This window comes from Colletotrichum paranaense (assembly GCF_030867605.1).
Source record: "Colletotrichum paranaense strain IMI 384185 chromosome Unknown Scaffold_8.1, whole genome shotgun sequence".
Lineage (NCBI taxonomy): Eukaryota > Fungi > Ascomycota > Sordariomycetes > Glomerellales > Glomerellaceae > Colletotrichum > Colletotrichum paranaense.
In genome coordinates this window covers 1,294,313-1,320,982 of record NW_026848966.1, presented here as the reverse complement: position 1 = coordinate 1,320,982, position 26,670 = coordinate 1,294,313, and the positions used below count along the sequence as shown (strand labels likewise).

Sequence of the window (26,670 nt, the reverse complement as noted above, 5' to 3'; positions counted from 1 at the left end):
GTGTAGGCTATCCTCTTTTCAGACTCGATCGTCAGGGACCTTGGTCTCCGCGGCGTGCTGTGCCCAGTCCACTTGTGCGGTGTGCGGCGTGCGTGTACCTGTCTTGTCTCTCTCTGCTGCATAGCGTACCCATCCTCGCGTCCGCTCGCTTTTCCCGCTTGAGGGGGGGGGGGGTGTATGGTGTGTGGTGTGTAGTAGGTAGGTAGTGGTTTTTGCTTGCCTGCCTGCTGTGCCTGCTTACCGATTTGCTCATCCCCACGTTTGGCAGGCAGATGTGGTTCCCCATGAAAATCCTGGTTTCGGCCGTCATGGATGATGAAGTTTTATAATAAGACCCAATGCCCGCTTTCGTTTCCCAAGCTGCGAAATGCCCTGTCCCGGATCTCCCATCAACCACTCGACATCCTTGTCATCATTAAACAACCACACTCCTTGAAGACTATCCATTACATACCCGTGTGGTAGAATAAAGTTTCTCTCGTGGTAACATATCATATCTACAACACCCTTCCCTCCAGCCTCACTTTCACCTTTCTTCTTTCTTTGGCGAGCTTCCTTCTCCCACCGTACTTCATCTCCCGGCATATCAAATACCGACAGCCCGGATACATAAGGGAGAAAACATAGGAACAACGAGGATTGGATCACAAACCGACAACTATATATATCGATCACCACAAGGAGCCTATATCAACTGGCTGGTCACTATCTCGAAGGAGCTATACCTCTCTCTTACACAAACACTATCACCATGCCTTCACCATTATTCAATAAGGGAGCCCGTCACCCACAGGCTCTCCACACCCGCAAGCCCTCCCTCACCAACTCAGTCTCCAGCAGCGACTCCTCATCAACACAATCAACCCGCTCAACAGCAACCATGCGCCACACAAGAGTCCTCGACTTTGACCCTCTCTCACTACACCCGACCTTCCACGCACCACCAAGACTCTATGAGCGGCCCTTTATCCACAACTCCCAGTCCATCGAGGACGAGGTTATCAACTCGTACTTCTCCAGCCAAGAGGCTGCCGCAGCCGCCGAAGACAAGGCAAAGGCTTCCTTCGCCGCCGCCATGCCCGATATGCCCGCACCGCCCGTCGACTCGCCGCGGACGCCGATCCAGCAGCAGGAGAGGTCCCGGGAACACGCCGCCGAGGGCGACGACTACTTCCTCTTCAAGGTCCAGCAGCACATCGCCTCAACGAGACCGCAGCTGCCGCGCTCCCACTGGTCCGAGTCCACCATTAACACCTTGGCATCTCAGCATGGCGATGACGACGAGGAGGAGGACTCCTCCGAGGACGGCAGCTTCGTCGACGAGGAGAGGCCTGTGAGGGAATCGCAATGGCAGAACTTTTCCATCAAGCGCAGCTCACCTTCGACTGTACGACGACCGGCAATGAAGTCCCTCGATAGCGTCGAGGACTTTATCAAACGCGGCGGCTGGAAGAGGCGCGGCATTGTCTTTGAGCAAGAAAGCGCCCGAACTTCCAATACGTTGTTCTAAGGAACATCCATCTACTCAAATTCATCACTTTCCCTTACAACATCTCATCGACACTCATCATCGAATACTTCATCAACATCATTCACTCTTCCAACATTTCCTATCACCTTGTCTAGGGCAGCAAAAACGGCGGGAGGCACCTCTGAGGAGGGCGGCTTTAACGGCTTTCACGACCAGCGGGCGCATCTTTTCTTGCTTTATTGTCTTTTAGTGTCTCTTTTTGCCTTTTTCCCAGCGAGCCTCTTGAATAACGTCTCACTTCTTATCTGATATCCCTTTTTTCTCATATTTTGGGCTATTCAGATTGAATCCCTCTCACCAATTTTCTTCTGTAAGACTACGGCACTCGGAGGTACATGGAAGGGGGGCATGGGGGCATTCAAGTTGACGTCATTTTTCGGGACGCGGTTCATCTTTTGGGGGAATACACAAAAAAGGGGATCCTTTTTTTTTCTACGCACGCGCACGCACAGGCGAACTGTCAACCCAGGCCAAGGGTGGGAAACCTGCCTACTACGGCAGCACACCGAGCCTGAAGGGGAGGGAACACGGGGATGGGGGTGTGAACTGGGTTTAGGCGGGCTGGTCCAAAAAAACACGACACACGCCCCGATATAGCATCGTCTTCATATTGTAATGTTATTCACGAAAGACAAAAACCCTGGCATATCTTTAATGCTTGCCAGGCTCTGTTCTTTTGGGTTCACATCATCACGCACACAATTCTCTGGTACCGATGATCGATAATGTGAAGCAGTGATGCCACGATCGGGCAGCTTTTGCCTTGGAAGTAAAAAAGGGCCTTACATGAGAGCATATGGATACCCGTTGTAAATTCTGATGCAATGCATTTCATGTTTCTGACTTCATCATCAAGGTCACGGTGCCCAATGTTCCCAACTGCCATACCTTGCTTGTCCTGACGATCATCTTCTCGTCTCATGCCGAGTCAATGCCAAGCACCATCCCCTGGATGTCCGTAGGTAAGAACTTTCCGTACACTACGAGAAAGACTGTTGGAAGAATGGGTTCGAACAACTGGGCACCTGACTGACCTGGCTCCGCAGAGACGGGAAACTTAGTCAGTGAACCTTTTTTCTTCCCATTCAACACCCCTGGCTCAAAGGTACGGGTAACCGGTTGGGCATCTCTAAATCGTCCCATCAACCCTTGCGACGACTCTACCCGCAAAATGACAGAATTATGTTTCCGCGTTCTTCCTTGCCGTGCCGCTTGCTGCAAGGTACCGAAACAACTAATTTAGGCTTTTGTCCTGAAGCCCGTAAGGCCGCCCTTTGGGAATGTGAGGAAAGCCCCAAGCCCCGGATCCGACCGAACTTTGATGGCAACACGGAACCCACGGCGGCTCGGGCGTGTAAATTCGAGGATGTGACCTTACGGTAACCGTACATGTTTTGCCCGTCGTGGGCCTTCCCTCACCGACGGGGACTTGCGAGTGTAACCTTTTGCAAAAGTTTCTCCTTTACGCACGGGAGACTCAGCGCTCTCTACTGCTAGACCCTCCGCAAACAATGAATTCACAGGAGACGGACGGACAGCTAGTTCCGAAGGTTGTTTCTGGGCCCAACACCCCTCAGTAGGCCCGAATCTCTTGTTCTACATACCGTCTACGGGCTCCCCCTCGAGTCTCGGGTCTTTACCAATCAACGTGTCCCGTGAGCCAACCCGCCCGGCGCCCGCTCTTGGGGAGAGGGAGAGAGACGGACATGAGCCGAGCTTTTCCTACCGACTGACCGAAGTCTCCCACCGGAGGCGAATTGGTGATCTTTTTCGTAGACAAAGAAAACATGGGCCGGCCAAGGCCGGAGCTTATGGGGGGATCCAGGACTTCTGGCCTGTGATTGGACAATTGCCCAGCCCACCGCGTACACCTTCAGCTTCGCAGGTTTCGCTCTCGCCGTAACTGTGAATGTATCCAAACTTCACCGGGAGCAGGTGATGATTACGAATTCCCTTTCTTGCTAGTCTAGACTCTCTCTCCATGGTATCTTTGCGAGCGGGGTAAACTTTTTTCGTTTCCCGCGAAGGTTGGGGGGCAGGATGCCATCGAATGTTTCCACGTGGACATCCAAAAAACCTCGTGGCGCAGCAGCACTGCTCTCACTACTCCGTACTCTCTGCACCTCGTGCTCGCATTTCGGTTTTTGCGACTTTGCCCGCCTTTCTCTCACCACCCACATGGCTGTGGCTCTCGAATGCGACGCTGCGGAAGTGCTGGGATGGCTGTGCCTGACAGGCACAGAAGCTTAAACGCAGAGACAGGCCCCCCGCTGTGCTGACGACGGCGGCGGCGCGGACAAACAGCTCCCAGCTCCTCCTCCGACGATACCACCTGGTGCCGAAGCCTAATGGTGCTTAATAGATTTTTCGGACTCGACAGCTCACTGCTTGTGGAAACCATACGTCTTGGCATGGTACGGTAGCAACTTCGAAGCCCTTTCTAGTTCCTTTGGGCAAACCCGGAAAACAATTTACGCCCCTGTCGCGCTGAACTCAAAATTGTTCCTTCAAAGGTTCAGAAAGGGTCAAAGCTCCTGGGATTAAACTTCATCACGAGGGTGTCGGGATGCCAAATAAAGTAGGCTTATGAAAGCAAGCTACAGACTTTACGACCGTAATTCCCGGCAAGACGGGCTTTTGCGGTCTTTGAGAAGTGTAGGCCTGCTCGGGATCGAACATGAAGATCTCGTCTGTGAGGACGGTGAGACATACACACCTATCTCGTGATCGATAGTCACAGTGATGTAGGTCGCGCTAGCCTAGGCGCCCGCAATGCCGAGCACCCGCCTACTCCGTATCCGTACAGAATATCTGTTCGGATCCGGAAGACCGTTTGCGCTTGTCAGAAAGGTGCATTTGGTGTCGAGATCTCGTGGGAGGTAGCCAATCGATTCGGAAGGGGGTTAGGGGCACGGTCGTTTCCCCGTTGGGTGGATTTCTCACGGTTCTTCAGCTGGTGTTGTAGGACTGGTTCACGCCTAGCGGGGTTGGTTCTATCGACTATCGTGAGGATTTCGTGACTTGAGAGGTACTTGCGATACTAGTTCTGCATGATGAGTCGTGCATGATTAGACTTGGCTCTCGTGGACCGTTTTTCGTTGCTGTGTGTGTGTGTGATTGTGTGGGTGGGTGGTGATCTTCATCGTCTGGGTCCCTATGGATCATTGGATACGGGTAGCTACCAGAGCCTTGGAAACCAACATAAGCTGACAGACAGCTCCGGTGTGGATGACTGACTTCATCCCCCGCTCAGGCTGATGGGTACGGTGCACTAATTACTTCGAACAGATGCACACCGGACGATAGTACATAGTGTATGTAAGTGTGATGGGGGGATGACATCGCGTGGAAACCTCAAGCTGGCTGTGTTCATGAGTCGTGACAGCTTTCAGAGAAGGAAGGGGGGGCCCATGCCTGGGGACCGTTGCTGACGCATCACATTTCACGCGGCACATAACTGCCGTGCCGACGTTGGGGTTTCTTAGGCTGCTGGTGGTACTTGCGGGCATTGAAGAGATGAACACCATCATGATTGCTGCATTGTGGTGGGCGACGTGTCGAGGCCAAAAAACTTGGAATTGACAGTGACTGCCCGGCACGGAGTAGAGGATAGGTCATGATGCTATTCTAGTGTAGAGATATTGCACACCCGAAGAAAAAGGAGATGAGACAGGTACCCTACATAGAGTCGTAGACAGGCATGCATATGAGGCTGAGTGACCAGACATGCAGGTACCCGTGGCCCCGTGCAGTCTGATTTGTGCGCCCTTGCTTGAACTGTGGCAAATTAGAGAGTCTCGCGGATGCGACACGCAACGGAGCCTCCAAAGGAAAAACCAATGGTTTTCTTTCTTCTCTGTCGAACTCTTATCCAGGGACATGGAAGAAAAGCTCCCGAGATACTGCAAGGGAGGCCTATAACAGCCTATGGCCTCAATTGCAGAATGAGGCTTGTTGCCCTGGGAAGGCACTTTGACAGGGGACACGAATTGGGACAATGATGAGAGATTGGGCCCTGGGGGTGGTGGTTATTAACAGAACCGAACTATCGGTTTTCACCGATGCAGTCAGCTTGCTTCGTCTGATGTGAATTCGTCACTCTACCGGCACGTGTACCTGACTGCTAGAACAGGGGGGGATGAACGTGTCATTGGGTCCAAAATCCAGGAACAAGGGATGACACATCATGACAGTAACTGTGGGAAGAAGATGGGAATACGGAGTTACAATGGAAACGTTGAGGAGCCTCTGAATCCGCTCCACGGACTACGTTAGCAGCAGGTTGGGTTGACCAAACAATCAGCCCTTGGGAGGCATGGAGAGGATAAGCACGGAACTGCCGCGGAGAACGGCGCAAAATTCCACAAAAATGCGCTCCGTTGCCCAGCGATCGCAATGTCCGACCCAACCAAAGTTCTCCAGAAATTAAGCTACATTGTTCCATTCGTGTGCTCACTCGACAAACTCCATTTCTTTCGGTGAAGATATTTCTCTCCTGGTATGCCTACGGCCTATGTATACAGTTCATACTTTCACAGTCCACCTTCGTCAGCCTAGCCCTGGCGCGAGGTCCGTGATGGCCTCTTCTTTTCAGTGCTCATCTCATAGTTCTTATGTTCACTAATCCCCACAACGACCACCTCGGAGGGATCACGTTCTGGTCAGTGAACCCCATCATACTTTCTTCTCCCGTCTCCTTACTAGTTCACGCAGTGGATATCCTCGTGCTCTTAGTGTATGACATACTCCATAAGGTACGGGATAGTCTTGGACCCAACCATGGGCGGCTATTTCTGGGCAAAATTTTGGCAGGGCGAAAAGAGAGTTTTCTGCCGTGTTTTACGAGAAGAAACGAAGGACACGATGGGCAGAAGAACAGCATCTGTCCCATTTACGACTGCCGACGGGAGACAGATTCAACAAACACCGCCCCGCCGCGTCCGCCTCGTAAAGACAGAACTTGGTAGATTGTAATGTTTTTTCTTTCTTTCTGGCCCAGCTCTTGACATACAGCAAAAGAGCCGATGTAGCCGCGCCAGCCTGTTCCTTGACAAGTTTACCCCCCAGGCGTTTCGGCTTCTGAGGAGCAAGTGCTTTCCCACGATGGAGACTGGCCGGTGCTTTGCACACCTACACACCCTCACGACGCAAGCGCCACGGGCGGCTGCTACTAAGGCATTGTCATAGCACCCGCGCCGTTGTGCAAGCCGCTACCGTGGGTGTGCGGGCTTTCCAAGAGTCACGAGTGGCGATGTGGATGTAGACGCTGATCGTGATATCGGCGTCGCCTCATCGATCTGGTTTAGGACTTGGAGCCATTGCGCTCGAGGGACCTTGGACAGAAGTATTTTCCAAGGAAATTCTGGAGGAGCCTCCTTTCCCACCTAAGAGATGTCATTGCCGCCTGGTCATCATCACCATCATCGAATCCTTGATAGGTTCTGTATGAACAGCTAAACCAACAAGGTTAGCTGGGCACAAGGCTTGCTACCCTCACGTCAGGCCAAGCCTTGATATATCGGCGCTCAGCTTTCGCCCTTGCATAAGCTCCGCCATCACCTTTCCCGTCCCGAGACTCAGACTGATGCCCCAAGGCCCATGTCCCGCCGCGAGAAATACACCGCCCTCGGCCCCGGTGCGCGTCGCGACGCCCCCGAGCTGGTCGTCCGGGATCCGGGTCAGGATGGGAGCGCCCGAGTCCGTCACCGGGCGGAAACAGAGACCTTCTCGAACGACTTGCAGATCCGTTCCGCTGTCGTTGCTGTTCGTGATGATGCGCGCCGCCGTGCTCTTGAGCTTGGCGATGGCTTCGGCGGAGATGGGTGCTTGGCCTGGTAGAGATGGGAGAGGGGTGGATGGCGAGTTCAGGCCGGCAACGTAGACGTTGCCTCCGACCCGCGAGAATAGCTCCGGCGAAAAGCCGGCGCCGTCGGTGCTGAATATGGCGTGGCAGGCTGTCGTAGCCTTGACGTTCCCAGAGCTCGATTCTGGGGGACTAGGCTTTGGCTTCACGACGAGCGAGTACCCCGCGAGGCTGGAGATGGGCACCTGTAATGATGTGCCGGGAAACAGCTGTGAGAAGACGCGAGGTGACCAGGCGCCGGCTGCGATGACGAGGCGGGTGCAAGGGACGTCTGTCTCTGTAGAGGATGTCGTTTCTCCTATCCTGACTGATGAGAGCTCATCGCGGAGGTCGGTGTGGATGGAGAGGGCTGTGGCCGGGTGGTGGACGTGAACGCCGGCAGATTTGCACTCTTCGAGAAGGAAGTGGCATAGGCGGAGGGGATCCCTGGTGATTGTAGTCAGATTTCATGCCCAGCCAGCATGTTGAAGTGGCTTGCTAGAGAGAGAAGGAGATGGTGTGTGCATCATATGGGTGCATGAGTGCATGAGTGCATGAAGCTGGACTGGAGACGCACACTTGGCCCGTGGTTTCTGGATCCCCGATGATCTGCACGTCATCGCCATGCTCCCTCCTCAACCACGGTGGCCCATTACTTGGATTCTCGACGGCTTCAACGACCTCTGCTCTGCTACCGCTGTCCTGTAACCAGCCAGCATCTTTCTTGCCCTTCTTTACGGGTGCTGCTGCGTGACTGAATGTGGTGCTCGTGGACCATCCCCATTTCTCTCTGCCACCATGCTCTTCGGCGAGCGTCCTGTGCTCGTCAAAGCTCAGCGCTCCGAGGGAGGCTGAATCAGGTGAAAACCAGTCTCTTGCGAGGAAGCCGCCTGCATAGCCTGAAGCTGAGGCGAACAGCTCTGGTGAAGGGTCAACGAGGTGGATTGTCGAGCCTGGTTGATGGTCTGCTAGGTAATATGCGATTGATAGGCCGATAATGCCAGAACCAAGTATTACGGTTGAGCTCATTGTCACAGTGTTGTGAAGAGACAAGGCTTTGTGAACTGTTGAAAGCAAGCACAAAGCTTGAAGATCGGATCTCGAACAATGACGTTATGTCATGAGAGCTCGAGCTCAAGCAGACCGGAGCTCTCGACCCCGCCAACCTGATAAGATAAGGACACTCAATGGTCCACGCCCCGCTCCACGGCACAAGGGCAGAAACAGCAAGAGTGCTCCGCTGCATCGGAATGGCGCAAGCCTCCCGGTCAATCTTCACGTTGCAGAGTCATTTTCTACTTGTCCCGCTTGCTGCATCTCTTTCCTTGATCATAAGTCGGAAATAAACCTGGGAACAGCCACCAAACTCAACTTTGCATCTCTCGCAAGGCAGACCATAGCACACAATGTCCTCCAAGGTGATTATCGTGACCGGAGCCAGCCGAGGCATTGGCCTTGCCATCGCCCAGCACCTCATCAAGGAATCCCACAAGGTTGTCTTGGCGGCGAGGTCCAAGGATCAGTTGGAGGCTCTGAAGGCTGCTCATCCCGGACAGGTCGAGTATGTTGCCGGAGACTTGGGGGATCTCAAGGTAGGACTAAAACATGGCTCCGATAAAAATTTCAGAATTGACAAGGAATGCAGACAATCCCAAAGATCGCCGAGGCTGCAGTCAAGGCCTTCGGTAAGATTGACGGACTTATCATCAACCACGGCGTCCTGGAGCCCGTCACCCGCATAGCAGACTCTTCAATCGAGGAATGGAAAAAGGCATACGACATCAACGTGTTTAGTGGGCTCGCATTGGTGAGTGAAAACTCTGATTCATTTATCTACTACTCTCTAACCTGATCATGTCAAGGTTCAATCATCTCTGTCCGAGCTGCGCAAGTCCAAGGGCTGCGTCCTCTGGGTGTCATCCGGCGCAGCCACTGGCGCATACGCTGCATGGGGAGCTTACGGTAGTTCCAAGGCCGCCATGAACCACCTCTCTGCACACTTGGCAGTAGAGGAACCCGACATCACCAGCATCGCCATGAGCCCAGGCCGCGTCGACACAGCCATGCAAAAGGTCATCCGCGACACAGGAGCCGGGCACATGGCCGACAAGGACCACACCTCTTTCGTATCTGCTTTCGACAAGGGAGAGCTGTTCAAGCCTGAGCAGCCCGGCAGCGTCATGGCGCGGTTCGTCGTCAAGCCTCAGCACGACCTTTCGGGCAAGTACTTCAAGTGGCAAGCCGAAGAGCTTTCAGCGTATCATGATGCGGAGTAAAGAAGTTCACTAGAAATTGATTGTTAGCAACTGTTTTGCCATAGAAGTGTAGATAGAAAAACATTGGTAACAAGATGCCTCAGATGAAAGATGAAAAGCTCATATGTTATTCCACATTGTTTATTCAGGATTAGCATGGAATATGTTTCATCATCACTGGCAAGCCTTTACAGGCGAACTTGAAAGAAATTCTCGCGTTTGCGGCTTACCTTGAACTGGAGATCTACGGGCATGATATGGTGAGCAAAGCCCGCAATAACCGACACAATAGCAGACATGGTCTGGCACCCAGGTTCTCAAGCCGTGCGACTCGGCTGTTCAGTATCTAGAGTTGTCCATTGTTGCTGGCTCATTCGGCCATAGCAGTGAATCGATTGAATTGGTAGTAAGCGCTTGCACTTCCTGAAATCATTGTTAGCAATGCGATCTAAAGGCTAGAACTGCAGAGAAAGAATGATTCATGGTGACAGATCAGGCGTTTCCGTTTGGCAGGAAGGTCATTCACCACTATGAGGGGAGTTATTCCTCGTAAGTTTGGGGCGACAACAAGACTCATCATATCGAGGGGAGGGCGGGAAAGAGGGAAGGGGGAAGACCTACCAAGTTCAATCCAAGCAATCAGCAGAGTCGCCGCCTGCTCTGAAATAAGAACGCATGGCTGTTTTCTGAGCTCTGCTGTTTGCTGATGCGAAAAAGAAGAAGAGGCTGAACCATCGCAGAATATCTCGTCTTTTAAGGCTAAGAAAAAATTTGGAGTGATTGGGGTCTGTTGGTCCGTGCATCACGGAGCCACGGAGGTATCTTTCACCGGCGCACCGCTGTCCCGTCCCTGAATGGAATTTGACTTGGTGTAAAAAGTGCGCCCCACCAAGGCGGGACCAGGCAGTGACTGAGCCTTCACTCTGTGGCTCAGTGGCCCCTGCTTCCTCAAGGTGCGCGGGGGGTTCAAATGCACTCGATGTCCCGCATCCCAAGGAGCATAAAAGACCCCACCAAACACACGGCCGGAGACTGAGTGAGCCAGACCTACAAAGTCGGCGATTAGCCTACCTAATCAAATTGCATGTCCACCCCGTCACCGCGTCTTCTTCACAACCAACTACCAGTTTCCGTATAAGTCAACGGTCGACACAAGAATATCACGACTCTTTCCTGCAGTCTCTCATCTCTGCCAAGGCCAAAGCCTAATACTTGTTGAAAAGCAAACAAAATCGACCACGTTTCTCAATCTAGCCAACTTTTCCAGTTTCATCGACACTGTCGTCTCATACCACAACCATGTCTGACCACGATATTGCGGGTAAGTGAAATTCATCCTTTCCTTTCGCACTCGGGCGCTCTTCATGAGGCTTCTACTTTGCTCCGCCCTTATGCCTGCCTGGTCCTCACTGCCGGGCCTACAAAGCGACATGCGCATTGTCTGCAAGAGCACCCCAATCCTACCGATGGTCCATGTAAATGACGTTGCATGACGCAGCTTTGTCTGTATCATGCGACGGTCTCATTGCACTTCCTCACAACCAACATGCCGCTCAGTGTGAGGGACACTTACGGGCGTATATACTGCTTGGGTATCTTTCGGGGTTCGCTCAGCCTGATTCTTGAACCTGAAATGCTGACATGACTTTACTAGGCAACGATGACTTGTCCTTGCCCAAGGGTACGTGACTCCACCCCCAAGAGATGCTCGCTCTCGTGGTGCATCTCTTGCTCCCCACCTCGTCGGAGAATTTCAAGCTAATATGCCTCACAGCCACCGTCCAAAAGATCGTCACCGAGATTCTGCCGCCCTCAGCTGGCGTTGCCTTTGCCAAGGAGGCTCGCGACCTGCTTATTGAGTGCTGCGTCGAGTTCATCACCCTCATCTCCTCGGAAGCCAACGAGATCTCAGAGAAGGAGGCAAAGAAGACCATCGCGTGCGACCACATCACCAAGGCCCTCGAGCAACTGGGTTTCGCAGACTACGTCCCGGCCGTGCTAGAGGCCGCCGCAGAGCACAAGGAAGTGCAAAAGGTATGTCGAGACCTTGGGCCACCCAGCACGCAATCACACACACACAAGAACATTTGGTCATTGACAACCTATACAGGGCCGTGAAAAGAAGGCAAACAAGTTCCAAAACAGCCAGATTCCCCTTGAGGAGCTGGAGAGAATGCAGAGAGAGGCGTTTGAAGATGCCGCCAACCGCCACGCTTAAGCTACGTCGGCATGAAGAAAAAGAATAGGCGTTGGCTGCGTTTGAAATCGCATTACTTTGGGGTTTGGCGTTCAGGGTACATTGGGAGAGACATGATGATTCAACAACGCTGACGAAGGCATGAATCCGGCTCGCGGGCCGTGGTGGGGTTGGCTTTGACGAAAATGATCGTTTGGTATGTGGGTTTTAAGTAGTCCTCTCGGCACATCAATATAAACGCTCATATTGATCGGGTCCAGCAACGTCTTTTAGTTTCGTTTGCTCCGATGCGACGTCTCCTATCTACATGAGTATTCATAATCGACCTATATATATCGAATTCGTTAACATCCCTCATAATCAATCTCCAAAAAAACTCAAGAACGCCAAAGTTCCCATATGTATACTCATGGAAACCGCAATTCATGTCCCATATATATCCCATCCCAACGTCATGTCTACCATAATCGTCGCTGGTAGTACACCCTCTCTTCGCTCTCCGACAGCCGCCTCAGCTCTTCCTTGATCAAACGCCGTCTCTCGGCCCGGCTGATGGGCTTCTGGTTCGACGCTTCGGGGTCCGGGTTCGCTTGGTCCTTGACGTTCCACCCGTTGATATTCCTCTCCCTCTCGTCCATCTTCTCCAAGTCCTCCCTGCTGACTCCGCCCTTATCCTCCTTTTCCGACGGCCCCATCATCTTTTGCCACATGTCGGACGTCCATCCCGCTGCTTTTTGTCCGGCCTTTTGTTTCTTTGATTGCTGCTGCGGCTGCTCCTGCTGTTGCTTGTCGGGCACCGTTGGGTTCACCTCGATGATGATCTGCTCCTGCTTCCCGTTCGCGCCCCCGTAGAGCGGCACATTCTGCCCGTTGCCTGCTGCGTCCTTGAGATGCTCGGGCACGTAGTACGACGCCTTTGGAGAGGGTCGCGTTTCGGGTTTGATGGCCTGGCGCAGCTGGCTCAGCGTGCGCTGCTGGATTACGTAGCCACTAAGAAAGAGGGCCGCGGTACATGAGACGACTGTTGGATTTACGGAAAATGCGTTTGCACGCAAACGCGGCTTGCCGCCTCGCGCGCAGGAACGCATTTGCTGAGGTTAGCCTGTTTGTTCTGTTTGATTTGGGGGTGCGGGACTGGAATGCGGGAACGGGGGGAAGGGCGGGTGTTACCGATGGCTGAGGAGATGAGGACGGAGACTTGGGACGAGGTGAGGAGCACCATGGCAGCAAACTGTGGAATTTTGTGATGAATATATGGTCGTTTTTGATGTTTTCAACACTTCAAGTAGATTTTCATAGATGGTCTGAATGATTTGAGGATGGTTTAGAGCTTCGATGATGGCGTCGGCTTTTCACCCTTGGCCAGCGTCGCAGTCGTTGGAGGTGCGCGGCGTGAGCGTCAACTTGGAAGTGGGCTGTTTACTTGGTTCGCACGGCAACAATCGATAAGCGCCTTTTCAGTTCCGCAACGACCTCCCAACTTTTCCAACCTGCGTCACTCGTGAAAGCTCCCGTTGCATCACTGCCCACCCCACTACCCGAAGAGCTACCCTCGACAAATCGCGACTTTTCAATTCCACTCAATCCTAATCTCCATCGACACCTCCCGCATCACAATCGATTCGCAAAGCCGTACACCGTAACCTCGACGACGACACCGTATTGCCCTTTTCACCGAAAAGAAAAGGGACACAAATCGCAAAGATGAGCAAACCCGACCTCGTCTACGCCGACGAGCGGCGCTTCCTCGACGAACGCGGCTCCTCGGCCTCCCTAGCCCCCAACGGCGAGAACCCGGCGACAATCATGGAAAAGGCGGTCCGCGAGCGCATCATCGACTCTTACTTCTACAAAGAGCAGTGCTTCGCCGTCAACGAGGCCGACATTGTCGACCGCGTCGTGGAGCACGTCACGTTTATAGGCGGCACCTCGGGCGTCACGCAGAAGCCCACGCCGTTCCTGTGCCTCGCCTTCAAGCTGTTGCAGCTCGCGCCGTCGGACGAGGTGCTGGAGACGTACCTGGGGTTCGGCGGGGATAGGTTCAAGTACCTGCGCGCGCTGGCGTGTTTCTACGTGCGCATGACGAGGAAGGCGAAAGATGTGTACCTTTTACTAGAGCCGTTTTTGGAAGATCGGAGGAAGTTGAGGAGGAAGGGGAGGGCGGGAACGAGTTTGACGTTTATGGATGACTTTGTGGATGATTTGTTGACCAAGACGAGGGTGTGCGCGACGAGTTTCAGGGAGTTGCCTAAAAGGGTTGACTTGGTGGATTTGGGTGAGCTTGAGGAGAGGATTAGTCCATTGGGCGATATTGACGAGCTCCTGGATGATGAGGAAGAGAATGGGGAGGAGAATGCGGGAGCGAATGGGGCGGACGAGTCGGAAGGGGAGGTGGCGGAGGATAGGAGCGCTGCTGGGGAGCCGATGGATGTGGAAAGGTCGAGGTCAAGATCGAGGTCTAGAAGCAGAAACCGGTCACCTTGAGTAAATGGCGATGGCGAAGAATGATACCCAATCTCTCGCTCCTACCGAGCAGAGCACGAAATAGACAAAAGCATGGTTTGAATGTGTGAAGCAGATGGACTTTAGTGCTCGAGGAACCTCTATCTCATCAACGTATGATACAATAACGACTAATCATTTGGAGATGCAAAAGACAAAAGAGTTCACCCCCCCGGTGCTGAATTGGGGGCTACATCTCTGGCGCTCATGCTGGGATTCGAACTCGGGTACTCGCTAAGCCTGTCGTCGAGTAGGCTGGTTGGCGTGAATAATTGGTGACCATTAACCATTCCACCACCCACGCCACAGTTTGACCTGACCCCCGACCTAGAGGGCGCCTGCTGTGCTGGTGATGAGAATGGAAGTGAGTAGACCTATAGGGGCTTCTCTCGTGGCGTTGAGGTATCGGATGAAAGGGTGGGTGGGCTGATCCCCCAGGGTATATTCCATTTGTATTCTACTGTACAGTACACTTTTCCAGAGCGCCGCCTCTCACACGGCGACGCGTATTTTTACACAGTGCTTGCCAGCCTTCTGGCGATTGACTTATGATCAAGCAAGTAACTGGCTAAGGAGATTCTTGGCCACGCTGAGCAACCGCTTGTCATCCCAGTACTGACCGATCAGCTGGAGACCCGCGACACGCTGGCTACCGTCCACCTCTTCATCCTCCGACTTGATCTTGGTAGGGATGCTGATGGCCGGCAGCCCAGCGAGACTGGCCGGCACTGTAAAGACATCATTCATGTATACCTGCACCGGTGTCTGCCGCTTGATATCCTCAATACGCGGTGCAAACGTCGGCGCAGTAGGACACAACAAGAAGTCCACCTGCGAAGGGCCGAGTTTATCCTGAAGCTCGACCTCATCCTTCATATCGCTCAAGTCGAACTGCTGTTCGTCGTAGAGGGGGTTCTCCAGCCTAAAGACGCGGTCAAAGTCTCGCTGGACGAGCTTGCGCACCCGCTGGGCTTGGATAAAGTAGTTGTCCATTGCCTCGGAGCTCAAGCTGTAGGCGCCGAGGAGGATGCGGCGTCTGACTTCCTCGCCCAAGCCAAGACCGCGAGTCTTGGAGTAGAGGACCTCGCCAGCGCCATCGCTCTCGTCGCCGCGGGTGCCGTAGCGGACGCCGTCGTACTTGGCGAGGTTGGAAGATGCTTCTGCCGGTGCGATGACGTAGTATGCTGATAGAGCGTGCTTTGTGGACGGTAATGATACCGGAACCACCTCTATGCCGGATTTCTGCAAAAGGTCTGCTGCGTCAGACCAGGCTGCTTTGATCTTGGGATCCAATTCCTCGATATTGTATTCTAGAGGAATGCCGATGCGTAGCCGTGACCGACCAGTGGCCGCTTGACTCTGCTGCTTCTTTCGGAAGCTCTTTGACAAGGATGTCGGGTCCTGGGAGTCATGTTCCGCGTCTAGTCCCGTGCTGAACATTAAATCCTCGATAACATCAACATCCCTAGCAAGCAGACCAACGGTATCCAAGGAGTTCGCATACGGAACAACCCCGAACCTCGACAGCATGCCATAGGAGGGCTTATATCCAACCACACCGCAGTACGCCGCAGGAAGGCGAATTGAACCGCCCGTATCCGTCCCGAGCGCGACGTCCGCTTCGCTAGTCTGAACCGCAACAGCGCTGCCTCCTGAGCTTCCGCCAGCAGAGGTCGGCGTCGCAGACAGCGAATTGAGTACAGGCCCGTGGATCGAGTTCAGCGAGTGGGATCCCATGCCGAATTCATCCATGTTTGTCTTCCCTACAACTTGAGCACCTCGTTTCCGGAGCTGGCGCACGATGGTGGCCTCGTAGGGGCTTTTGTGGGAGGAGAGGATGGCGGAGGAGCATGTTGTCGGCAGCCCTTCGGTCGCGATATTGTCCTTTACCGCTAACTTGAATTTGTTCGGCGATTGGAGTGTAGCTTCAGAGGCATCTGCGGCTTTCCTATTAGCTCTGGCACAATCGAGGAGGGATGGGTGAGCTGCCTCGTACCTGACCGGCACACAAAGTGATTGAAGTCATGGTGAGATCGTCTCTGCTGTCGCGTAGCTTGCGCGCTGCATCTTGAGCTCAATGGCCGCAGATTTAGCCGCGAGAGCTTGATATGAGAAGACATGTGGCTGCAATGGCCAGCCGGTGACGTTGTTTCATGTAGCTCGTGGGCTTTTTTTGGGGAGCTTCTCGTCTCGGTGAACGTTGGGGTCAATTCACCGAGGACTGGTGCATGACTAAGCTTATTCCAATTTGAAGGTCCGGACCCACGTCCGATGTGTAGACCTCTCTGAACCATGGCCAGTTCCGACATGTCGATTTCATCTCCTAGTTCCCAAGCTGTCGTTTCGACCCAAATGTGATCGGAAGCTGCGCGATACACAGGAGACTATCTTTTGGACTTCATGTTCATGATCTATGGTTTCTTGCCTTGCTACATACTTGGTAAACCATCAGAACCTGCGACATGCTATTGAGCATCCCGCTACTGGCCTGGCTAAAGATTGTGATTGGTGTATCCTTTGCTCCAAGACGTCATGGTCGATGTCTGCCAGATCAAGGATCTCTGCTTGAAGGATTTTTCCATCTCCTCCAATGCTTCAGCGGAAGGACCATCGTCTTCACATCTGGCGATGGCAAACAGCTTCAGAACGTCGGGCCCTCGAATGTAGACCCAATCCCAAAGACGTATGCACGTCTCCTCAGCCAATTGTTCTCGGGTCTGTAGACCCAGCAAGGCGGCGGCACAAAAGTGTTAGCCGCATACCAACCCGCGTAAGGCCCTTGTCCGTGTTGCAAACATTGTCGCAGGCGGGAATTATCGTCGCAAGCTCAGATGCACTGAAGTCTTCCAAGTCGGTGTTGTTGTAAGCATGGTCATCCATGATACACCCAAACGCATCGGGAAGGTTAGTCGTGCCGGCATTGACTGCCTATTCAAGTAGCACTCGCTTAGACTCTTGAGACGTTTTTAATATTAAACGATGGAGGAAGTTGAGTTTGTGAGAGAGCCTTATGACATTTAATTAGTAGTACAGTCGCATACTAGAAACGTATTCAGTTTCACGATTGGGAGAGAGTACTAACCCATGACTGTATCATCATGTTATCTCCGCCGGTTGTCAAATAGTCGATCTCATATTCGCCGAAGGTGACATCGTGGGCAAGGACGTCGATGGAAGCTGGTCAAATATATATGGGTGAATGGATCGGAACAGATTGTGGTACCCAAGCAACTTACCTTCAAGAAACTTGTCCTCAATGAAGTCATGTACGCAGCCAAGTTGTTCGTTCACCCACGGCGGATGTCTGTGGAAGAGCAAGTTTCCCATTCCGGACAGTCCGTTGAAGTTTCCGACCGCGCCGAAAAGGAGGTAGAATAAGTCGACGCGATAGAAGGCGCGGCAGAAGCGGATGTACTCGGGAGGAGACAGATCGACGGCCTCTGGTGATGCTGCGATGTCAGAGGCGAGGTGAATTTTAGCTTCTGCCGCATAACTGAGTGCTAGAGTAGTCACCCAGTCATGCTTGCGCGACATGCTTCGCAAGAGTTCTGAAGATATCGAAGCGGTTCTGGCCACCAACTGTGAAGGGTTATCGTAGAGTAGGTCGAGCAAGGCGCGGATGGAACTATCGTCACCTGGGCTTGGCTTTAGTCTTGACGCTTCCAAAGACGCGACGGCATATGGGAGTAGGTCTAGCCCGATTTTCCGACGAAGAATGGCCAACTCAGTGCCAGCGATCTGCTTGAAGGAGGTATAAATATGGCGACATGCGAGCAAAGCTGAGGTAAGAGTCTCAAAATCGTCCAGGCTTCGCAGAATGGATGACACCAGCTCGCAAGGAATGTCTGCAATCGAAGGCATTCTCACGTCGGCCACGATCTGCGACCGCGATTCTGTCTGGAAAGCGAAAACGGAAAGAAAAAAAACGCAAGATTTAAAGCGGGAAAGAGAGAGAAGGCCAATGGATTTCCAAAACTCAGTGATGTAAAAGGGAATTCGGGTGGGCGGCAAGGGTGAAGAAGTGATGGGAAGGAAGTTTGTCTCGTACCCACTGTAGGCGGGTGCTCACTTCTTTGACGGCATTCACCTCACCGACCACCAGACCGACCGCCAGCTGCTGAGACGCGAACAACGCCCTATTTTTTGTCTACGAGCCGTCACGTGTTTGATCACGACAAAATCTACAGACCTGTTTTCATCTAATGATACCCCCAAAGCTAGGTTATCTTTCACTTACCAGTTATCACAGTGATGTTTGTCAGTTAGCGTGCAATAGACCGTTGCCAACAGCCACATTCACTACAATGCTTTTACCGTATCTCTGTTTGTTAGTCTTCGCCTCTCATCGAGGTGAAAGTCATGGCAACAGGTCCTTCTCCAGCTCTCAAGTCAAAGACTTCCCTTTCACCCTCATGGCGAGTGGCTGCATAAACTTGTCACCAGCTTTTGCGTCCTCTCTCCTTCTTTTGAGGAAACACGCATTCGGATGTTTAATATCTCTGTTTCTATTACCAGTCCGCCGCAGAATTACCACCTCAAATCACTGATCGCGGTTTATCAGCAAGACTATGGACTACCGGAGCTTCAGCCACATTACACCCTATCATAGTCCAGACCGACCATGAGCTTGATACCAGACCCCGAAGTCGTTAAAAAACTTCCAAAGAAGTACTCCGGTCTCGACGATAAAATTGAATATATACCAGATCACACGATTCACACAAAGTACACTGCATACAAGCATGCGCACGCAGAAACCAAGGCATCAAACACCACATACAAAAACACAGCTCACCCGCTAGGATCAAGAAGACCCTATCCTCCTGGACAGATTCCCAATGGCACCACAATCAATGGCTTTAAGTACAGCGCCGAAAGCCACCAGATCCTAGCACCACTGACTGGCACAGCGAGCTCGAACGCGCAGACGTGAGTGATTTGGTAGTCGACATTGAGGCATGATATCGCTAACACCTCCACCAAGTCATACCGATCGCCGTGGATCTTGCAAAAACAAGTATGAAGACGTACTAGCTGCTAAGAATCAATACAAAAGTCATGTCGAGCAATCCAATTTAGCAGCGGAAAGTGCAACAAGATTTGCAAAAACTGCGCAATCAATATGATCAGTTTGGTACCTTGCAAAGCTCGAGACTTTGAGCTGGGCTCCTATCATGTCTACTGCTCATAAAATGGTAAAGAAGAGTGTATACCCCTAGAAATCAATCCGGCGAGATCGGAAGAGACAATGGTGCTCTTTTTGATATCAGGAGTACCTACCACAAGTTGAGTCCCGTCTACCATGGGGAACGAAAGTGAATAAACAAAGAAAGCTTTGAGCGGTGAATGCATTACAATTTGTCAAGGTCCTCTGAAGAACATAATGTGTCATTGATAGCAGACCTAATAATTGAACAGCTTCCAGGATTGTGGCATGGAACTCAATGCACCTACACCGTCTGAAATTCTGAAATTCTTAACCTTCTTTCTGCTGGACAATATTATTCATTGTGGCAAAAGGATTTGTTGGGTCGGCAGATTTAGATCAGTAGCTGATTCTACCTAGATTCAGGCTAACAATGACCGATTTTAGGCATCAGACTGAGAGCCCGAGGAACCATAATCTTTTTCAAGGCTCGACACATGACTATGTTCGGATGATTGTCCCTCGTCCGTGCATGCGTTGCAAGAAAATTGATACACTGACATTGACATGGGGAGGGGAAAGCTGATCACTGGTGACCTGGCAAGCTTTTCAGAAACACGTCGCATCTGGTGCTAAGTGTAGGCAGTATACTCAAGCAGGTGCCATTAATATATACAGTAGTCGCAAGACAATTACTTCTATCCTATATGTCTCTTCTCTAACAAAGTTCTGCCCATCTCTTTGTCTCATCTATTACTTCTACTTGTGACACATTGCCTTCTAGACGCTTGCGGACAAGGCTGACTTCTCTCTAGCTGCTGCTGGCGCCGGATCTTTGACTGAAGTATCGCTCCCATCTGTGACCGCATTGTTCTCGGGTTTATCATTGCTACCACCGCCCTCGCTTGACTTTGGATTGAGCGCATTGTTTGCGTCAAGTCTTTCTCTCTCTTTCTTATTGAATACAAGTCCCGGGTGTCCGACTAACAAAGAAAAAACTGCTAGAACCATAACGCTAGGCAATGTCAGCACTCACTCTTGTCAAACATAGAAAGGGGTCACTTACGCTGACTCTAACGCGATAAACAGTGTTTCGTCTCGGAACCAGTGACTGAAGTAGCCCTCATGCAGCTCCACGATTCGATAGACACAACGCAGCAGTACAAACATGGTACCAAGGCTCAGGAAAGTTAGGAAGACCACGAGTCTCCTGCTCATCGGAGGACGAGTTTTCGATCGATTGTAAGCGATCATGTAGTCTCCAAAAAGTCCGCAGAACGCCGCAAGCGAGACAACTTGTAACACAAGTCCAGCGAGTGAAATTTTGACGCCTCGGTCCGCAGCCTCCTTCGTCGTGCTGACGGAGGACATCGCGCCTCCTACAGCCTGGAGAATCAAGGAGACAATGTCTATCGGGATGAATGTCCAGTAGTAGAGGCGAGGTGGAAATCGGGAAATTGATCGATCGAGGAAGTTGATGCTTAAGGAAGGCCTACTCAGTATCCAAAGCTTAGGCAACGAATATTCTGGAAGCTCTTACGTCTGAGAAAGTGTAACATAAATGGCGGCAGAGAAGAAGACCGGAGCTATTGTAATGCAAACTAAGAAAGGTTTTAGCTCTAAGATCATTCACGTGAACCAGGCAACTCAAGCAGAGTTCCCTAAGGAGGGCAGAAACTGACTGATTTGCATGAGAAACCCATTAAAGTCAAATGGGTTGTCGTGAATGAAGAGTCTCCCAACGTAGCCAACGATTTCCAAAACACAGCCACTGATCATGCTTGCTGTGAACCCCCAAGTTTTCCACTTGAACCCCAGAAGGGCGTGTAAAGCCAAGGCTAAAGAGAAGAACCCAATGAAGGTGCCGCTAGCGGGAACAGAAGGCTGGTAACGAAGAATACTCCATTCTATCGGACAAAGGTCGAGTGTGCAATTGGCTTCAGGTCCGAAAGCGATGAGACCGTTGGGTAAGTCAGCCATTCTGAACGATGCACCGGCGGGGTGAAGCTGATGACAATATTACAAACGAGTTGGGCACTGAGGGTGGTGATGGCGGCTCCGTAATCCGGGGCGAGTCGGCGCGTAGGAAGTTTTATAAATCTCACCTCATGCCAAGGGACGGGATTTAGAAAAATCGGCAGCTAGAGTCTACTCAGTCATCAATGACCCAGCTCCCCGGTGTTCCGCAGGAATCGGGCAGAAAGGGTGTCCGACACACCAAGTCCGCCTCGCACAGGTGCAGTGAGTCCGCACATCGCGTCAGAACGTGGCTTAGACGCATTCCGCCGTGGCCCACATCCTACATGTGCCTAGTCGCAACTTGCCATGGCCTGACAAGGCCTGAGCTATCTAATCTAGCCGCCAATCCGCTGGTTTTGATTGGGATCTCGCCAACAGTTACCTTATGCACACCTCCTTCAGACATGATTTGTCCCAGTCAACTCTGCCACAAGATAAAAGTGTCATTTGGCGTGCCACTGACGTGGGCACAAAAGTTCTGACTTTGGAACGCTTAGCCAACATCTTCTCCGTCCGGTTAACGTGGTAGAGATTCCCCTCAGCAACCATTAACAAAGACTTTCTGGTGATTATTAATACGGTAGAAAAGCTAGAGTGAATCAGACTCATATCGAACCCCCAGAGAGCGGTGATGGGTTTAGTCTGACGTTTGACATCCTAGCCAATCTTGCCATTTTGGGACAAAATCTCGCGGCGCTAGCTAATTATGGGGCTCTTTCCGGGTAGACACCACCGGTGGGTCCGTAGACCCATAAATTCGAGATCCGTCGGCCGGAGGAGGAGAGAAACATGGCGAGTGCGATGAGAAGTAACATTCCACTCTGGCCTTCGTGTAGAATGAGTGAGTCTCGTCTATAAATGAACAGTGAGGGCTGGTGAGAATCAGTAGGCATCTTTCCAAGGTTGTGAGACATCAAATTCCACATATTTCGTAGTCTGTCCAATGCTGATCCGGCTGCTTCGAGTCTTATTTTAACTGCATGTTGACCCAATATGGCCATATTTTGAGGGTTACAAGGCTGATTTCTGTGACCCTTTCAGGTCTAGATGTCGTATTGTTGTCAGTCTCTGCCCGAAGTTTCGGGACCTCCACGGCTCGGATCATATATCAATAAGTTTTGAGACATTTCAGCTGGCGTGGCAGCTCCCCAGGTCTCTAGCAAGCCTTTCCTGTATTCGTTTGCCAGTCCAAAGCCACGAGATCTGACAATTTCGAGGAACGCAAGCACACGAGTTTGCTCTGTCGGCGTTTCCATCTCTCGTCCTATGAAGTCGGCAAAAGGCAGATACAGTGCGACATCAAAGCCTGATTGGCTGGCAAGCGTCTCAACGCAGCCAAGCGTAACTAGTGCTTGCTGATGGAGTGATTCGGCCGGCAACACCGGGAGCTCGCACTTGAGTGTTTTCCAGGCTTCATGGTACAGGCGGTGAGACAGCCCAGTGAGAGTCCAATGATAGTAAGGAGTAATGCAGATAGAGACCTGGCTATCGGGTTCTTCTGACAGTCGGAGGAGATCGTTGATGACTCGAGCTTGAAGAGCCGATGCCTCACAGATGATATCGAGGCCTTGTACCTTGAGGTCTATGGCTTCCCGATAGCTATATTTATCAAATTGAAGTGTCATGGTGCTCTTTTCCAACTTGAGAGCCCACTCGACCATCCTAACGCAGTGAGTACCGCATCTTGTGACGATGATGAGTTCAGGATCTTACCTTGACTGTAGTCTAGCCCACTGCTTAAGGGATGAGAGCATATCGTCTATTTCGTCTTCGTCTGAAATAGTTCTAGGTGCGATTGGGCGCGACGATGAAAGCTCAAAGTCCATCTGACGGTCCAACGGTTCTTCGTTCAGGGCAATGGCGGAAAGCGTGTTGAGAAAATTGAAAAAGCGGATCAAACTTCTCTCAAATGTAGTCAAGCCGGCGTAACTCTTTGCTTCCAGATGTTGTGCAATGTAGCTCGAGATTCTTTGCAGCCATTTTTGGAAGGCGCCATCTTCGGCACAAAGAACTAGCTTTGTATTATTAGCCTATAATTAATGAACACGTGAAAAGAGACCTGGATACGCACCTCGATCACTGCTAAAAGGAGGGTACTGAGTAAAACTGAGCTGAAGGACGATGGGTCAGGCTTCTTCAATTCCGCCGCCATCAAAGCCTTTTGTTTCACCCATGTACCTAAGAGTGTCTTTCTTTCTTTCTGGCTTACGCGCAACACTTGGGGGTTTTGCCAGGCGTAAAGACCACCCATGATTGACAGCATGCGACTGACGTTCTCGTCTCGATGGGAGAGTGCCGTCACATCGGCGCTTCGCATTACAGACGCTTGCGTCAAGCATCCAACCGACTGGAAGTAAGTGCTGATGTATTTCCAAGAGTCTTGTACCAAAGCCCTAGGGACTGAAGAGGCTTGCTGCTGGACAAACTGAAAGCCCGCCGATGGTCCCGTTGAGGCGCACTTTAGGCCACGAACTACGCAATTTGAACACGGGCGGCCACCATTGCACTGACCAGAATTAGTTTCGCTCACTTGGACAGTTGTAAAAGCGGCTCAAACCTTTGCATGCAACTTCTTGCAAGACGCGCAGCGGTGCCCAGCGCGTCTCTGATCAAGCTGCCCGCATGGCATTGGTATGAGTGGTACTGCAACGGCTCTGCTACAATCTCGTCTTGGCCAACCAGGGCTCCAACTTACAGCTCAGATTAAATGAGCGTCTCTTTGTGTTGATGGGATCGGGTTGATTACCGGAGGATGGGTAGAATATGAGTGAAGTCGGCACGATGAGTTGTTGGCGAACGGCTAGCCCTTTCCGCGGAGGCCGAAATGGAGCCCACCGCGTCAGCCCCCTGTGGCGCCTAGCGGCACCCTTTTAGTGCCCTGTCCTTTTGCCGCTACCACCGTTTCCTTTCCTATTATTTTGAGTTTCCTGATTGTCTCTTTCTTAAGCTTCTCGAGTCATGTTTCAGAAGAACAATCAAGAAATGAATAAGATAAGTGTCTATGGCGATACAAGCGCGGACAGCAGCAGTAACAAGGTGACAGAGATCTGGACTAAGTAACTCGAGAGGCTGATCATTCTGTGGCACAATTTCCTTCACAGGATACCGAAGGCCCCACAATGTTCGATTTCATGCCTGGTCAGCTAAGTACGATGCTGTAGTGCTAGGGAAGCTTAGAAACTCGTAAACCAACGCCAAGAAATTCAATACTGTTGTGTCTCTCTACATAATGCACCCATCCATATATTGTAATGGTATTGTAGTAGGCGACTGAGAACATTGCCCTGTGATTAACTACGCACGCCTTAGGGACCCCATGCTACTGACTTTTCGACTACCTAAACTAAGAATCCAAATCCAGAGTTGTTGATAGATTAGACTTGGCACATCTGCGATTAGCTTAACACAGCAAATCAGTCTTTCATCTGATGGCTTGGCTTAACTTACAACGATGGTCGGGTTGCGGGCGATAGCCGCTATTGCCATTTCCACACCAAGAGACAAGATACTAATGACGCCAAGACTCAATTGTCAATCTGGAATCTGAGAAATATTATACAAGGTTGCGCTTTCTATGTATTGTTTGTTGTGTTACTCACAGCCCCTGCAATACTGAAGATGACTTGGAGGATCCATGCCCTAGTACAATCACCAAACCGATATCTTTCTCATGGATTCGTAAAGCAGAGAGAGACCTTCATACGGCGAAGCTGGATGCGAGCACGCCGTCTCTCCACACTGCTTTGATGGGAAGGCACCTCCCGTTGCTCAGAGACAACGCACTGAGGACATCACCCTCAACCAATACCAAATCTGCCTTTCTACCGCTCTCAATCCTCCCACGATCACGAAATTTCAATCGTTCTGCAGTAATCGATGTAGCGGACTTGAGCACATCCAAGGGGGACATGCCAACCTCTTTGATGAGTACACGCATCTCCATGTGCATCCCAAGACCGTAAGGTAGACCAACACCTCCACCGGCGGCATCAGTTCCTAGAATGAGAGGGACGCCCGCTTCGTATAAAGCCTTGGTGTTTGAACATGCATTCAGCACAGAGGACGTGGGCTTCTGCTTCGCGGCCATCCCCATTGGCTCTCCGGCTGTCTTGTGGATGAGCATAATTTGGGCGAACGGGTCCTTGAAGAATGATTTCTGGAAGTCTTGGCCCTCTGCTGTTTGTGAAGCACACTGCCCAAGAGTTGGATTGCAGTGCGCTTTGTTGTTCAACATGATCTGAATGTAGTCATCGCTAGGTGGCCTGTCAAGGAACATGTGGCTCAACCCGTCGGCTCCGGCGCGGAGAAGGTCCATGGCACCAGCATAGCTAAAGGCGTGGCCTGTGGTGATCACACCATACTTGTGCGCGGCGGCGACGACGGCTTGCTGGATATCCATCGGAGGGCGCGGAAGTTCCATGCCGAGAGTGTCGCCAATCTCGTGGAACATTTTGATGTAAGATGCTCCGTTTTCTTCGACTTGCTGCTTCACAAATGGTTCCGCATCCTCCGGCTTATGCAAGATGGGCCAGGTCGACACGATCTGGTCAACGATATGATCTCCGCATGGGTTGTCAGCGAAGACTCTTCTGATCACCGGGATAGGCCATCCGCCTTCAATGACGGCGCCCAGACCAGCACATTTGAAGTCTGCGTAGATCGACCTATTCGCCAAGACGCTGGCCAGCTATTGTAAAGTCAGACCATCCCAATAGTCCCCTCCCAGGGGGAGTGCGTCCCGAACTCACCTGCCTGAGTTTGGCGTTATCGCTTGGCTCGTTGTGCATGTCGCAAACCGTAGTGACACCAAAACGCAGGGACTGCTCGATACAGTTGATGTCTCCGCCGAGTGCATGAATATGAGCATCGATCAACCCAGGAACACCAGGCCGTGAAATGATCGGCAACCCATCCTTTGCATCTCCAGGAGAGTCACCAGCACCAACTTGGGTGATAATGCCATGCTCGACATACACATAGCCTTTGTTAATTATTTCGTGTCCAGTGAATATTCTGACATCTTTGAGAACGAATGAATTGTTCTGTTCCATGATTGCGTCGGTGCTATTGGCGGATCAAGGCTCGAATCGTTGTGTGAAACGGAAGCCCGAAAGGCCGAAAAGCTGATCAGGAGTACAAAACATGCCTCGATATGTCTCTGGGTTTCAAGTGGGCGAG

At 51.7% G+C, this 26,670-nt stretch overlaps 12 protein-coding genes across 12 annotated transcripts; 6 read left to right on the top strand and 6 right to left on the bottom strand.

Annotated features, from left to right (window-relative positions):
• Positions 1–751: 751 nt before the first annotated feature.
• CPAR01_10287 (uncharacterized protein) lies at positions 752–1,510 on the top strand (the record flags this gene model as incomplete). The annotated part of the gene is made up of 1 exon (XM_060494548.1): positions 752–1,510. One exon carries the CDS (start codon positions 752–754, stop codon positions 1,508–1,510), a length of 759 nt encoding a protein of 252 aa, XP_060346730.1.
• Positions 1,511–7,024: 5,514 nt separating this feature from the next.
• Positions 7,025–8,402, bottom strand: CPAR01_10286 (FAD dependent oxidoreductase superfamily; the record flags this gene model as incomplete). Its single annotated transcript, XM_060494547.1, has 2 exons — positions 7,025–7,820; positions 7,951–8,402. 2 exons carry the CDS (start codon positions 8,400–8,402, stop codon positions 7,025–7,027), a joined length of 1,248 nt encoding a protein of 415 aa, XP_060346729.1.
• Positions 8,403–8,779: 377 nt separating this feature from the next.
• Positions 8,780–9,649, top strand: CPAR01_10285 (short-chain dehydrogenase; the record flags this gene model as incomplete). Its single annotated transcript, XM_060494546.1, has 3 exons — positions 8,780–8,965; positions 9,019–9,180; positions 9,236–9,649. 3 exons carry the CDS (start codon positions 8,780–8,782, stop codon positions 9,647–9,649), a joined length of 762 nt encoding a protein of 253 aa, XP_060346728.1.
• A 1,278-nt stretch (positions 9,650–10,927) lies between these two features.
• CPAR01_10284 (TATA-binding protein-associated phosphoprotein) lies at positions 10,928–11,846 on the top strand (the record flags this gene model as incomplete). Its single annotated transcript, XM_060494545.1, has 4 exons — positions 10,928–10,949; positions 11,283–11,309; positions 11,403–11,662; positions 11,739–11,846. 4 exons carry the CDS (start codon positions 10,928–10,930, stop codon positions 11,844–11,846), a joined length of 417 nt encoding a protein of 138 aa, XP_060346727.1.
• A 437-nt stretch (positions 11,847–12,283) lies between these two features.
• On the bottom strand, positions 12,284–12,913 carry CPAR01_10283 (uncharacterized protein; the record flags this gene model as incomplete). The annotated part of the gene is made up of 1 exon (XM_060494544.1): positions 12,284–12,913. The coding sequence occupies one exon, from the start codon at positions 12,911–12,913 to the stop codon at positions 12,284–12,286; it is 630 nt and encodes a 209-aa protein (XP_060346726.1).
• A 616-nt stretch (positions 12,914–13,529) lies between these two features.
• CPAR01_10282 (PRP38 family protein) lies at positions 13,530–14,309 on the top strand (the record flags this gene model as incomplete). The annotated part of the gene is made up of 1 exon (XM_060494543.1): positions 13,530–14,309. One exon carries the CDS (start codon positions 13,530–13,532, stop codon positions 14,307–14,309), a length of 780 nt encoding a protein of 259 aa, XP_060346725.1.
• Positions 14,310–14,879: 570 nt separating this feature from the next.
• CPAR01_10281 (uncharacterized protein) lies at positions 14,880–18,188 on the bottom strand (the record flags this gene model as incomplete). The annotated part of the gene is made up of 7 exons (XM_060494542.1): positions 14,880–16,264; positions 16,324–16,711; positions 16,765–16,819; positions 16,857–17,044; positions 17,094–17,255; positions 17,410–17,504; positions 17,564–18,188. The coding sequence occupies 7 exons, from the start codon at positions 18,186–18,188 to the stop codon at positions 14,880–14,882; spliced, it is 2,898 nt and encodes a 965-aa protein (XP_060346724.1).
• A 760-nt stretch (positions 18,189–18,948) lies between these two features.
• CPAR01_10280 (uncharacterized protein) lies at positions 18,949–19,453 on the top strand (the record flags this gene model as incomplete). The annotated part of the gene is made up of 2 exons (XM_060494541.1): positions 18,949–19,256; positions 19,312–19,453. 2 exons carry the CDS (start codon positions 18,949–18,951, stop codon positions 19,451–19,453), a joined length of 450 nt encoding a protein of 149 aa, XP_060346723.1.
• An 800-nt stretch (positions 19,454–20,253) lies between these two features.
• Positions 20,254–21,453, bottom strand: CPAR01_10279 (parasitic phase-specific protein PSP-1; the record flags this gene model as incomplete). Its single annotated transcript, XM_060494540.1, has 4 exons — positions 20,254–20,488; positions 20,540–20,953; positions 21,014–21,074; positions 21,156–21,453. 4 exons carry the CDS (start codon positions 21,451–21,453, stop codon positions 20,254–20,256), a joined length of 1,008 nt encoding a protein of 335 aa, XP_060346722.1.
• Positions 21,454–21,776: 323 nt separating this feature from the next.
• CPAR01_10278 (uncharacterized protein) lies at positions 21,777–21,974 on the top strand (the record flags this gene model as incomplete). The annotated part of the gene is made up of 1 exon (XM_060494539.1): positions 21,777–21,974. The coding sequence occupies one exon, from the start codon at positions 21,777–21,779 to the stop codon at positions 21,972–21,974; it is 198 nt and encodes a 65-aa protein (XP_060346721.1).
• A 579-nt stretch (positions 21,975–22,553) lies between these two features.
• CPAR01_10277 (uncharacterized protein) lies at positions 22,554–23,809 on the bottom strand (the record flags this gene model as incomplete). The annotated part of the gene is made up of 3 exons (XM_060494538.1): positions 22,554–23,154; positions 23,206–23,507; positions 23,564–23,809. 3 exons carry the CDS (start codon positions 23,807–23,809, stop codon positions 22,554–22,556), a joined length of 1,149 nt encoding a protein of 382 aa, XP_060346720.1.
• Positions 23,810–25,189: 1,380 nt separating this feature from the next.
• CPAR01_10276 (uncharacterized protein) lies at positions 25,190–26,543 on the bottom strand (the record flags this gene model as incomplete). The annotated part of the gene is made up of 2 exons (XM_060494537.1): positions 25,190–26,179; positions 26,241–26,543. 2 exons carry the CDS (start codon positions 26,541–26,543, stop codon positions 25,190–25,192), a joined length of 1,293 nt encoding a protein of 430 aa, XP_060346719.1.
• Between the last annotated feature and the right edge of the window lie 127 nt (positions 26,544–26,670).